We start from the raw sequence: 13,997 nt of genomic DNA, 5'->3' as shown, positions 1-13,997 counted from the left end.
CTCTCTCTCTCTTTTTTGCAGAATTCATTAGCACCATGTGTTCTCTAAGAAAGTGGGGACAATTGCCAATGATCTTTAAATCAGAGGAGGCAGATCTGGGCCCTGGACACGTTGGACTCTTGCCAATGCACCACGCTTAGACATTTTGTGAAGATTATCACGCCGGACATGTACAGTGTACCTGGCCCTCTCAGCAGAGGAAGAAAGATGGGCATCTACACCTCCTATACTTAAATGGTGTCCTCGCATCCACCACATGAAGAAATTGTCTTGTAACACGTTCTACCTGTCACACAGGGACACCAAATACCCTCGGTATACTCTATGTACCGGGGCTCCAAATGATGCACACACTAAATATACCAGGGACCCCAACCCGGGTGCCTTTCTCTCTCCTGTTATGAGAAACTGAAGGTGCAACTCACTGATTCAGTGGGATTACTGTATATTGCCACCTACTGGCGGAAAATGAGAATGTTCACCACAGTCAAACAAATGTGTTTTTGTTTTTTTTATTGTACATGTGTAAATTGGAGAACCTATTTCAGAAATATTATCTAGGAAGTCTGTATATAGCATTACATCATTACACAGGTGTGGGTATGTCTGCTTGTATATATACATATATAATGTCACAAAATGTGCATATTATATCTGTATATATCATATATACCCCAGATTGCACTATAGCTGTAGAATACACTCTGTATAGAACACAAATGGCTAACCTTTAGCATTGCAGTTGTGATTTTCTTTGCTCTTATCCTAAGCCTCATGGTAAATCTTCCCAGTTGCTGGTTATTTGCAGCTTTTTAAAACGGCTGATGGGGGGGGGGGGGGGGTCTAACTTTTCACTTCCCCTGGTTTAAATGATCAGATCATGAAAATTGTAGATTAACAGATCAAGATTTTATTCTTAAATACATCTGAATTGGGTATCGCTGTATACAGAGAATGAAATGAATGGTATTATTTCATATTCTTGAGCTAAATTCTGCTCCCAGGAATGCTAGCTAGAGTCTACCTATTGTAGAAAAGACAAGAATCTGTTTGTTGAGAACACTTGCAAATATGTAAATTCCTGATAAATATGTACAGATGCAGTATGGTGTATTTAGGTATACACAATACATTCATGTATGTGTGTGGTTATTGTATATTCATATATATAAGCACCATTCTCCAATGCCCAGACTGCTGTTGCAGCCTCTCCTCTCTCCCCACAACCCTAATTGTTGGATTTCTTTTTATTTTATTTAATTTTTTTGGTGCTGCAATTAAAGGTTGGCTAACTGGCTGCGCTACAACTCTCGGCATCCTCAAACAATCATTGGCCTGCTGGGGAATGATAAAAGCTACATAGTCTTGGCTTATCCAGCTTTGGATGGATTCTAAACAGGCCCGTACTGCTACTGAGAAGTTTAAAATGTACAATAATCATTCTTGGAGTTTTTCTTAAACTCTCGCCTCCAGCCCCCCTCCCGTCTTTTATTTTTATTTATTCGTTTTTTGTTTTTTTATATATATATATATATACGCAGTCGAAACTCTCGTTTTTAGATACTTTTGAAGAACGTTTCTATATGTGTATGTATATAAGTACATAAAAATAGATATCTATATAAATATATATATATTGGTTGATCTGTAAATATTACAGGGTATGAGAAGGGGTAGAATATTGCCCCTTGTATGACACACTCCTGCAGAATGATGGACATTTATCTTTAATTGTGTCACGGTCTAAGTGCCACGAATATAATTTATTGAAGATCCAGTGATTTCGATAAATGGCCACATCAGTCTCTTGAATTATAAGAGTTTGTAACTTACACCTTCGCACGTGCACCTTCTGATCACAAAATCGCAAACAGTCTCCTCTATTATGTTGAGTGAGATGTGGGCTATAAATCACCTAAATTCTTCTACCCTTATTTTTTTTAAAACATTTTTCACTCGCCCTACTTGCACTATTTTTTAAATTTATTTTTGAACTGGTTTATTTTTAATTTTAGTAAAGATCCTTCCCATTTTTTTTTTTTATTTAAATTTTTTTTTCTTGGCCAGTACTGGTCGTAGTCTGTTCCCTTAAACCAGACAAACTCTGTTGCACAGATTTTCCTTGAGTTCTTATTTCTACCAATCCCGCAGCATTTTGGATCCTGCCAAGTTCAATATCTGCTCTACCGTGAACTGCTACTTCAGTACGATTTGTCTTGGTGACTGTAAATTAAGTTGGAATAGACTCTTGTCTTTAGAAGGTCCGTTCCAGGGACTACTGTTCTGCAGAGATAAGATAATGTATATTTAGTCTTTGTCTAACTCCACAAACACTAGTGATCTTTAAATTCCAGTAAAATATATGAATTCTAATGTTCAAATAGGATGGTGATGAGTTATTGTCAAGCAAATGCTATATTAAAAAAATATGGAAAAAAACTGGTTAAAACTATGGTCTGTGGCCCACACAAAGCGAATGTCCTTCTATAATAGTTTTTCTCTCATGATTTTGATCTACATATATCCTGTGTAGGGTTGGTGATCAGTTTGTCACATTTTTGGAGAATGCCTATTCGATGTAGAGGCCATAATGTGCCATTGGCAACGTTCTAACCAAAGAAAAAACAATCTTGAGTGTGACTTAGAATGCCGAAGCAAATAGTGTAGAGCGTTCGTGTTCTAGTGGGTGCTCTAGAACTGTCAAGGACTCATCAGTGATTTTAACACGACATAAAAACCATAAATGGATTCAACTTAGGGATTTATGTAGCTCCTTTTTAAAGGGGCTGTTCCAAGAATTTGTTTCCTATTTTTCCTACTTGGTGTTTACATTTCAGTTCTAAAGACTTATGTGTTTTAAAACACTTTCCCAGTATTTCATTTTTCTTTCTCCATTTGTGTCTGCCTTCCCTTATTTTAGATACACTGGGGATTTATTTTTATTGAAAGAAAAGGATGCTGGTCTGTATTTTTGTCCTTGCATTACACGATGCAACAAGTGTCCATTAATGAGTTTTTGGTTTATTTTGTGGCACTGTAGGTGGAACGGCACGCTTTTAATTTTAGATCAGAAAAATCATCAGAATTTATATTGGAACACACGAGAAATTCATTACATTGTTGGACATATACAAATTTTTATTTATTTTAAGTAATATCAATCTTAACCACCAGGGTGCACTGTGACACTGGTTTACTTCTCTTATCAAACTGATTAGGATCATCGAGGTGGCTGCACTGGCAAATAGAGTTAGGGAGCATGAACGATGATTTACTTGTATAAAGAACAACTTGTTTAATTATCCTGGAGATCATTTGCATTTTCTTTGTGTATTTTCAGAAATTTCTGGTGAGAAATAAACTCCATTTGATTGAAAAACTGTGATTATTTATTTATTTAATTTTTTTCAATTGTAAGAATTTTTTTTTTTTTTTTTTTTTTGGACAAAAATGGTAGCCATATATCATCGAGGTATAAGAAAAGTAAAAATAAATACTGAAATAAACCATTAAAGGGAACCTAAAGTTCCAAAAATAACATGCCTTTTTTTCCCGAGGACTTTAGTATTCCTTCTATACACCCCCCCCCCCCCCTTTTGATATTAAATATACGTTTTAAAAGCAACTTACTTACCTGGATTCCAGCGCCAACTCTTCATGCCTGCTGGTGTCTTCCACGATTTTCTCTGATTCAATGCTTCTCATAACGAATCAATGGATTGGAAATAGACATGTGCAGCCAAACGCTGTACTTCTCCAATCAAACAGGGGAGAGGATGTTGTCAACATATTGTTTACTGCGTAGGTGTTGTTTGGGGAAGTATTGAAGATGTCATTGTCCAGGGAGTCAAATGAAGGTTCTATAATATCCTGGGTGGGAAAGGGAGATGTGAGGTTTATCCATCTCACTGAGGTTATAAGGAGGAGAAATTGGCAAAATAGATACGACACAGTTCCGATTCCAAGAATTGAAACAGAGAACATCAAAGTTAAGATAGATGGTGATGATGGTACAGTTGGTCTTTATTTTGACAGGACTTGTTAAAGTGAGTGTCCTATTGTTTTGTATGGTATCTGAGTATGCTAAATAGAAATTCGTGGATAGAAAGTTGCAGTTAATCCAAAGATGCTTGTAGCAAGGGTGATTGGATATGGCTCTCAAGGCACTAAGCGGAAACGGATAACTAATACAAAGTGGGGATAACTGCTTTGAATCCTATGAAATCATGATTTGAGTCTCTTCTCCAGGCCCCTCGGAATCAAGATTCAAATTTCTCAAACAAACCGCACTGTCAGAAAATCAAACCGTTCCAGCCGGGTAAATCCTTAAAACAACTTCATTTATTTGTTCAATGTGCAACGTGATACAAAACACAATATAAACAGACCTCATACGTGACATTGGATCTAGATAGACTTTGTATCGGAGATACTGTAACAACAAAACAATTATAACATTCAAAATCCCAGATCCCTGCACCTGAAAGAAGTGGAGAGGTGATGAAGTTTAGGTACACTACCTATAAGGGCTCTGGACGCGTTTCGCATTCCCTCTAACGCCTTATCAAGATTTCCGCTACTTCCTCCAGCCCCAATGGAATTGATATTTCCTTCCTTAAATCGGGATATATGCGATAAAGTCCCTGCCACTCAAAAGAGGTAAAAAATACCCATAATGCAACAGTTAAGCATGCTACCCTCTCTCTAGCCCCTTCTCAAGAATCCTCAGTTGTTTGTTTTTGCCTCTCAGGAGGAAGGTGGATTTGTTGAAGCTCTGACTGAAGTGTGGGGGGGGTGTGTTTTTTTTTTTTTCTAATTTATTTTTTTCTTTTCTCTCCCCCTCCCTAACCTGAATTTGAGGATTGACTCCCTGTAAAGGGACCCGTGGTCAGTCTTCTCTTATTTCGCTCGGGAGTTGAGTGAGGAGTACATTAATTTGAAATGTCCCCATAGTTTATCAGTACCCTGCCAGGCAACATGCGGAGTCCGCTGCTTTCCCAGGTCGTCAAAAGATGCTATCGCATAATGCTTACTGTGATAGGACATGTGCGAAATGACAGAGGCCGTTCGTTAAACCATTTTAAATACAAAGTTAATCGTTTCTTCCTTTTTTTATTTTTCTTCCCCCATTTCTCCTAGACACAGAAGAATGTAAGAATCAGATCTTGCAGTAAATATTATAACCAAAAGCTACATGGCTGTACACTGCACACTCTGCAATGACACGTGTTGTAGCTGTGTGAATGTGCAATGGCCGAGTCACTGACATTGATTAGTGAGCTTGGCTGATACTGACCCTAGATCACACAAAATGGCTGCCCACACCAAGCAAAGGTGGCAGGAGCAATATCTTTCTAATTGTATATATATTCATGAGTGGGAAAAAGAGTGTGATAATGGTAATATCAAGTTTTGAACTACAAAAATTAAAAAGTTAATGAGATGGTTTGTCCTTTAAGTACCATCGCCAGGCACGACTTTGTGATCTATAGAAGTCATTGTGGAGAAAGCAGGATGGGAGGGGTGTTGAGCGGAGAGTTCTCCTTGTTCTGGCTAAATACCAAGTTTGGTATTTTCCCATCACCCTTATTTGGGAAAATTCAGAAAACCACAGGTGCGGCAACAGCATGTTACACCAAATAATACATTCTCTCTCTCTCTGTGTGTTTGCTGAGACACTGTTTGCAAACTGTGTAAACAGAGCTATGTTTGATATAACTTGAATTATTAAATCAACATTTAACGGGTAATGTTATCAGACAAATGGTGACTGGACAGGGGGGGGGGAAATGTGTAATTAGAAATGCCAGTTTTTGTTTTTCTAATTATTACTAATTCCAGCCAGCTCTGCAGAACTTATTATAAAGAAGCATTGTATTGCACCCTTGGTGCCCCAGGTCAGTATATGTTAATTTTCCCCCTTAAAGTCACAGTGTCCATATCTGTCATTTGTCTCTACTGGTTGGCCCACTGTAAGGTAATTATTTTTCCCTCCTTATATCAAAGATGATATTTAGTGGGACATTCCAATGGCCATAATAACAGTTGATCTCTTCATAAATCCAATATAACCTCTATGTAGTCATTTAGTTCCTATTGCACCATATTTGCCGTTACCATCACCTTTTCTCATTCTCAGTCATATCGTCTATTTAAAGATTTTACTCAGGGATAGGCTAAACTCTAGAAACTGGACAATTACAAAAAAATATGGGTAAGGAGGTCAACGTTGACTCAATATATCTGTTATCAATCTGATATGTAGACTACATTATCTACTTCCCTGGTGCTGGATGTTGCTGCCTCATCAAAGATGGCTGCCTCGGTTTTACATTGAGTTCTGCAGCCATTTTTGTAGTTAACAGAGTTAAAAGCTTGTAGGGACACTGCAACTGTTTGAAGTGGTTATGGTGCCTGACGTCTTTTTAAACTTTCGCTCACCATTTAGTAGAGAGGCTGGGTTCCTGGAAGTCTGGCCAACAATGACGGTATGAAATAGGCAGAGGTACGCATCACGCCATGCCATACCAATTCATAGCATGGGTTGGGGCGGTGAGTGGATGCTGACTACTGGGGACCAAGCATCTCTGCAAATTGATGAGTAAACTGTTGAACAGTAATGTTGGACTTGACTTTAGGATATTAGCTCTTTTCTCCAGCCCCTCAGAATCAGGACTTTAGCTCCTTCTTCCTGCCTCCAGTAATTTGAGACCCAGCGCCCTCAGACTCCAGGCTCCATAGTCTCTTTAATCGGTTAAAGTGGTTATGGTAAAACCATTGATAAACATTAGCGCTGGAACGCAATCTATTGGTTGTCAAGTGGTTATGGTGTTTACAGTGTCCCTCTAATAGACAAACCGTTTATTTGATAAAAGGATGGTTAGTACAATGTGCAACTTTTTTTAAAAGTGATACTATGTTAATTTTACATATAAAAAAGCTACAATTGGGGGCGGGGCTTTGGAGTGGAGCAGTCGCATGGCACTTGAGGTCCTGCACCTTGAGTTAAATTTGGGAGTTGATCCCACATCTACCGAGCTTTCAATGCCAATTTGATCCAGACATGTATGTTCAGCCTGTTAGTTACCATTTATTATTATTTTCTAACTATCCAAAAAGTGCCGTCCTCTCTTGACATTTCATACTGTTGTTGCATCCACGTCTTGTCGAAATTAATCTTGCGAAATGTACCTGCTTCCCAAAATGTCACACTATGCACTACAAAAATAAAGAATTATATATATATATATAAAAAATTGCTACAATTGAGTCAAACCGACCTTTATAAATGTATTGGGATATATTTATAAAATAAATGATGTGTGTAAACCGCAAAAAATAAAAATGCACCGCACTCCTGGGACTTCCTGTAATGGATCAATTTTTAACTTTTATTGTCAGTTCAGTTTTTCTGTAAAACTTTCAAAGTTCCATCAGGACAAATATAAACGTAGCTAACGCAAGCGTGTCCTCTGAACATCTATATGTGTCCTAAATAAAGTTTTATAGAAAAACTGAAACTGACAATAAAAGTTAAGTTTTAATCATTACACAAAGTCTAAGGAGTGCTATCCATTTTTAGATGTGTGTGTGTATATATATATATATATATATATATATATATATATATATAGATAGATATATATATATATAATGTAATTTCTATAGCAGACCTTTTAAGCCCTAGGCTAGCTGTGGGAATTGGCAGGAATTTAAATGTAATTTAATGTAAATGTAACATTTAAATGTTTTCATTATCTCCACCATTTTAATGAATAATCATGATCAGTCCATGTCCCCTTTAAGAATGCACATTTTATTTCTCTGTAAGGAAGGCACATTCTGGTTTAGATCATGAGTCACAGTGGTGTCATCGCTGTGGTTATCTTTTTCAAACATAGCATTATTCAGTATATAGGGTGTTCTGTAAGAGCCGGGCCATGTGACTGCTGGTCAGCCATTTTATGATCTAACATGTATTTCTGGTTGGGACAATTCCCTACTACCTGGATACAAATAGATTGAATTGAGAAGAAATTGTTAATATTAACTTACTAGTTCTTATAACTGCAGTGCTATGCAATGATACATGAAGACAGATTATAGACAATGTGCAATATATAATTATACATATAGTTACAAGATAGAGCAATGTCTGTCATTTTAAAATGTTGTTTGTAGCATTTTCATACTATAAGGGATTATTTGTTTAACAACCATTTGTAGTGAATTGAAAACAGAATTACAACACCTGCTCCAGATCAGCTACTTAAATTTGGAATTTGATAAATAAATAAAAATTGTGCTGAATTAATAACTGAATTGCAAAATATAAGCAATCCGTGCTGATTGAGAAAACTGTCCAACTTGGCTATAGTCACATCTTGGCTCTTGTTACCTAAAGTGTTTAACAAGATGACCTATGAGCTTACAATCTAAAGGAGAGAGCGGAGTTTGAGACAGAATGCAAAATGTTGCATTTGAGAATTTGTAGTGATTGGAAATGGAGTTTATGGAGTATCATAAAACAATACGGTGTGGGTTGTGCGTAATTAAGGAGTTTACTGACAAGTTAAGGAGGAAATAAGAGATTATCTCACACAATGGAAAATAGCTGGTTTATTTATTTTTTTTATTCTTTATTTTTGCAGTGCTTATAATGGTTACAGGCTTACATATGGTACCCCAACGGCATTCCATACGTTGATTGCTAAACATTTGTTACAGTGGGTAGTAGATAGACCAAGCTTTTTTTTTGTTTGATATTACATAGTAAACAGGCTTAAACGTAGATTCGGATTACAAATTACACGAAGGTGTCTGACTATTAGGCGCCGCTTTTATGGTATAACATGCTTTGAGATATAGCTAGCTGCGCTTAAGGTGATAAAGTAAATTAAATGATAATCGTTACGCTTGCCATCAGCATTTTACAGAAAAATATGCCAGGTTGCAAGGGCGCAGAGCAATGCTTTTTAAGAAAGGAGATATATAAATTAACGTTGCTTAACAGATTGTTTGTCCTGTTCAACTCCGCTGAATAGTAGAAGTACAGGATTGACTATAAAACATGAATAAAACAAAAACAATATGATTTAACAGAAGAGTAGTTCTAGGTTCTAAAATATGTGGCTGCTGTTGCTCAGTTTGACTATGCGAGCGCAGTTTGTTTAACTGTGAATGTGAGCTGTGTTGTCACTAGGCAGGCATGAGATGAAGCTACTTAGGTTATATCCCTTGATACCACTTTACCGAGTGGGGAAGCGAGAAAGTGTGTACCCTGCTCTGCTTTTCAGGGCGGGTAGGTTACGCTGAGGGCTAGGGTTAAATCTTGCGATCCAGCATACTAACTGTGCCGGTGATGAACGGTCAAGTTCTGTGCGGAGGTTTTAGCGGGTCAAGGACGTAATAAATGGTTGGGGGGTTAGGCCCGCGGCTGGAGCGCTTGGGCACTACTTAAGCCCAGGAGGGACATGTTACCTCTGTATGCTGTGCATCTTGCTCGTTACGGTAACTTAAAGTGTTAGACCAACATCAGGCGATATACAGCGATTGCCTAACAGAAGAGGCTAAAACATACAATCCGCTTAGAAGCTGGATACAGACGTGAAACGGTGCCTTTTGAGTGGTTCTGCCTGTGATACTGGCGCTAATTTTGCAATTGCCCGTCTATGCGGTAGCGGTCCTGTCCTAAATCCAGTGTGTTGCTTGGGTTATCTAGAGGCAGTCTGTCACAGTAGGAGGCCTATAAATTATAGATTGAAAGGTGAGCGCAGGTATATGTAGCGAGGCGCAGAGTATAGGTAGAAGTCTATGGAAAGGCCCTGTGGGTTCAGCTAGGTTAACAGGCCTACATAACAAGTTTGGTCCCTGGTAAGCATCCTAAGAGAGGTCAGATATGCTTAAGAGTGGCCGGGGAGGTGACCTCAAACATTAATCTTATGCACCTTTGTGTCGTGTAGTGTCTGAATAAGAGTATAAAACAAAGCAAATAACAATAATAAAACAAGTCGTAAGGGAGAGTTTAAGTCTCTGGGTGTGCAATCAGTTATATTTCGACAAGAACGTCAGGTGTCCCGTTCTGCGTCCAGGTGAGCATCCTCGGTGCAGGCCATAGGTGTCGTTCAGCCAGTGTTTCAGGTGCGCCTCATGGGGTAGTCCTTGAGTCGGACCGCGTTCGCATTAGACCACACAGTTCAAGGGGCAACAACAAAATGATAAGTGGGGAACCTTAAGTCCGCCTGTGGTTTCAGCGTGAGTCCGCCGATATTGCCGTTTGGGTGGAGTTTCTCGGGACAAATGTCTCGGAGGTGGCCGGATTCCACATATGGGAGCTGGAGGGCTTGTTGGGCTGCTGTATGGCGTCTTGAGGGAGGCCCCATGCCACCAGGTGCTTTTTTGCCTCTGGTAGGTCGGATATTAGATAGGTGTCAGTCCCGTGAAGCACTTGTAGTTTGTGGGGTGGGCGCCATTGGTATTGTATGTTGTGTGCGCGGAGTAAGGTGGTGAGTGGCCTGAGGGTTGCGCGCCATTGCATTGTTCCCCTAGATAGGTCCGTGTAAAACGAAAGGGACATGTCTTCAAAGGCATATGGCGTGTTTCCCCTAGTGGCTGCCATTACTGCCATTTTATCCTGGCGTTTATGGAATTTAACAATAATGTCCCTGGGTGCTGTCTTTGGGGCTGTTGTGGGTTTGGGTATACGGAATGCACCGTCAATGCCTAAGCCCTTGGCCTGTCTCACGGGGAGAATCGTGCTTACCAGACGCCGAATGAGATGAGGCACCTCTGCATCCGAGACAGAGTCCGCTATACCCCGGATCTTGAGGTTTTGGGCCCGCCACGTGTCTTCCATTGCCGCCATTTTGTGTTCCGCTTGGATGTGCTGCTGTTGTAGGGTAGCGACATCTCTTTGTATAGTGGCAAGTTGCTGTGTATGGCTCATTGTATTTCGCTCGACGACATCCACGCGGTCCGACAGGCCTTGGATGTCTCTCTTCATTTCCGCCATGTCGGCCTGGATGCCCCATCGGAGCTCCGCCAACAGCTCCCTCATCTCCACTTTTGTGACCGGAGCTGCATCCGTCTGTGCCTTGGGTGTTGTCGGCGGTTTCGAAACGGGTAAGGCCACCTCTTCTTGGTCTGAGAATGGGTCGTCTGAATTGGTAAAGTCGTCCACATAGCCTGTGTAGTCCGCCATGTTGGGCTCCAGGGCCCCTTGCGCTCTCCGCCACAGGTCCCCAATACTTGCTCCCGGACGTGTTCCGTCTGATTTTAGTTTTTTACTCTTCTTCCCCATGCTGTCTAGGTTCTTGGGGCAATCAGCTTGTTTCGTATGATTTTGGGGGGGTAATATTTTGTAGTTTTGTGGAAATAAGCTTGTAATACCACGGAGCTCGCTGGAGTTGCGACCGCTCTGTTCGGCTGTTGGCTCCGCCCGGAAAATAGCTGGTTTATAAAGTTAAGCTGCAATAGGAGGTGGGCCTTGTTGGTGTAGGGTTTTGTGGGCTGAAACCTGTTATGCGGAATATGCTTGGGCTTTATAAATACCAGTAATAATAGTCTTTTCATTTTAAATTCAACCCCTTAAGGACACAACTTCTGGAATAAAAGGGAGTCATGACGGAATATTTCCATCATGTGTCCTTAAGGGGTTAAATCAGGCAGGAGCTTATCAAAGATCAGTTCAGTGCTCCGTCAGGCTACGTAGGGGAAAGAGGGGTGCCCGCCAGATGACTGGTGAGGGGGATGCTGGGGAACAGAACTTTGCTGCACCCACCCACCCCCCCAACTATTAGTCAGGTAGTTTGTAAGGGTTGCATTGAATACAGGCTTCTCTCTCTCTCTCTCTGTATTTATGCCTTTATCCCAGCCATGTTGCCCCACATATGCCTCTCTCACCCCCATTTATCCGACTTTTGTTTCTCATAGATTTGTCTGCCTTGCCACAATCCCTCTTACACCTGTGGTTCTGCCCACTCCCCTGTGTGTGTGTTTTCAGTCCTGCCTACTTGTGTCTTTTACACCCTACACCCCCCCTTGTGTCCACACCCTACCCGTCCTGCTTCATACCTTACCCCCACCTATTATATTATGTGTGGCCACACTAGGCTGTGATAGAGTTCATACATCCTCTTTTTGTGGTCTCTCAGTGGAGTTCAGAGCGTGCAGCATGCGATGTGAAAATCAATGGTGTTATAGGGTTACTCTAACCAAAAATACTTGTTTTAAGAAAACACTGTTTTTGGTCAAAGGAACCCTTTCTTTTTTTTTTTTTTTTTTTTTTTTTTTTTAATTCTTTATTTTTGCACTCGATAGGGAAGGCAAGAGCAACACAAACTGGTAGGCTTGCGCAGAAGCCAAAATATGCAGGAACATACAATTAAATACAAATATAACTTCTCTAGCAAATACCGTAACTCACGTTATGCAGTCTGTATCACTCGCCCCCCTTCGAGGGTTTTTCTATTTTGTAGTAACATCAATTAAGTTCCTTATTAGGATATAGGAGAGGCATATCTAAAAGTAGCGTGATGAAAGATCCCGTGCAGTAGTAAACAATAATTAATAACCTCTTCCAGAGCTCAAATTATATATCATTCCTACACATTATCCACCTCCGGTATTCCAGGCTATCCGCCTCTCTACGTGTATTTTGTACTACTAGACATGTTCTATGTCCCGAGCAATAGCCCAGAGACAACCTGAAGTAGGAGGAGCCCCAGGGATCCCCGTATCTCCATCACAATGGATGCCTGTGTTAGGAAGGAACTATAGCTATACGGACTGAGACTAAACAAGTAATAAAAGAATATAAGAGAACACCCTCATTTACCGAGGGTTATGGGAAGATGTAAAGATGAAAGAGGAAGAAAGAAGAAAGGAAAGAGAGAAGGTCTAAGGAATAAAGAGGAGGGGGAGGGGGGGGGGGAGGGCGAACGAGCATGGGACCCCCCAGGCCGTGATCTTAATATTATCGCATCAAGTGTTTCCATCGCCCAGGGCACTATTGTCCCATGGTTCCCAAACTTTTCGGAAGGCTGCCATGGTTCCTCTCATCCTGGCCGTAAGATCTTCCATGATCCTACTGTCCTTTATCCTAGAGATCACCCCTCCGAACTCCGGCCCTCCCGGTGTCAAAGGAACCCTTTCTATACTGCCACCATCCCTCCAAAAACAGTTAAAATTCACTTCTTGCCGAGGACAGGTTCTCCCTCCAGCCTGATCCTCGCCGCTGATGTCACTCAGCCTTGCTGGATGGGAAATATGTTTGAGAGGGTGAGCTGATGGCAGGACATGGCAGATCAGATAGAGGTGGTTGCCAGTATGCTGTGTGTGCTGGTGTCAGACGCCATATTTGCGCAGAGTTCACTTTAGTTACCTGGAATTCTAGTTTACGGACTGGCGAAATGATGCCCCAGTGACTTTGCTGGAGATGGAGTTACACCATCAGCAGGAGAGGGGTAATCTCTGTATGTGCAGCTTACAGACACCATGACCAATTCAAATTACTGAAGTGGTCATGGTGCGTTGATTAACTCTATAAGTCTCGGCAGAAGAGCATGTCCACTCTCTGCTAGTGCAGAACAGCGCAGAGCCGGTACGAGGGTGCTGTGCGAAGCATGCTACTAGTCAGTTATACTGGTTTGTATTTAATATTTTTTATTATTTTTTTTTTTATAAAACAGACAGCATTTATCCAGTTGTCTTCTCATTCTGAATAGGAGGCTAATATATTATTATACCTGTGGGCAAACTGGTAGATTGCTAGCTGTTAAAGAATTACAATGCCCACTGTGGTTTTCAAGCATTAAATGCTAAATCCAGACATTTCAGTGTTTGTACAAGTAAATGTCAGCTTAGGTCAGATCAATTTTCATTATTTTTATTTTTTTCAATAAATAACTCCCTGCTGTCCTTCTCCTGCCTCAGTCTACTCAGTTGTGTCTTTTTTTAAAAACAAATAATAAATTCCTATTGCCTTTCTCTGTATTGCC

The 13,997-nt window shown here is 40.5% G+C and overlaps 2 protein-coding genes across 2 annotated transcripts in view; both read left to right on the top strand.

Moving 5' to 3' along the window:
* The window catches only part of RAB11FIP3 (RAB11 family interacting protein 3), a 69,376-nt gene extending 68,558 nt beyond the window's left edge, over window positions 1-818 (top strand). The window contains exon 17 of the mRNA XM_063428605.1: window positions 22-818. Coding sequence (XP_063284675.1) covers window positions 22-31 — 10 coding nt within the window. The 3' untranslated portion in view covers window positions 32-818. The remainder of the gene's footprint in view (window positions 1-21) is intronic.
* A 7,197-nt stretch (window positions 819-8,015) lies between these two features.
* CAPN15 (calpain 15) overlaps window positions 8,016-13,997 on the top strand; it is a 49,842-nt gene continuing 43,860 nt past the window's right edge. Inside the window, exon 1 of the mRNA XM_063430544.1 lies at window positions 8,016-8,039. The gene's annotated coding sequence lies outside the window, so the exon portion shown is untranslated. The remainder of the gene's footprint in view (window positions 8,040-13,997) is intronic.

Source organism: Pelobates fuscus, chromosome 8, assembly GCF_036172605.1.
Source record: "Pelobates fuscus isolate aPelFus1 chromosome 8, aPelFus1.pri, whole genome shotgun sequence".
In the NCBI taxonomy this organism is placed as follows: Eukaryota; Metazoa; Chordata; class Amphibia; order Anura; family Pelobatidae; genus Pelobates; species Pelobates fuscus.
Note: the sequence above shows the minus strand (reverse complement) of the source record. Positions and strands in the feature narration are given on the sequence as shown.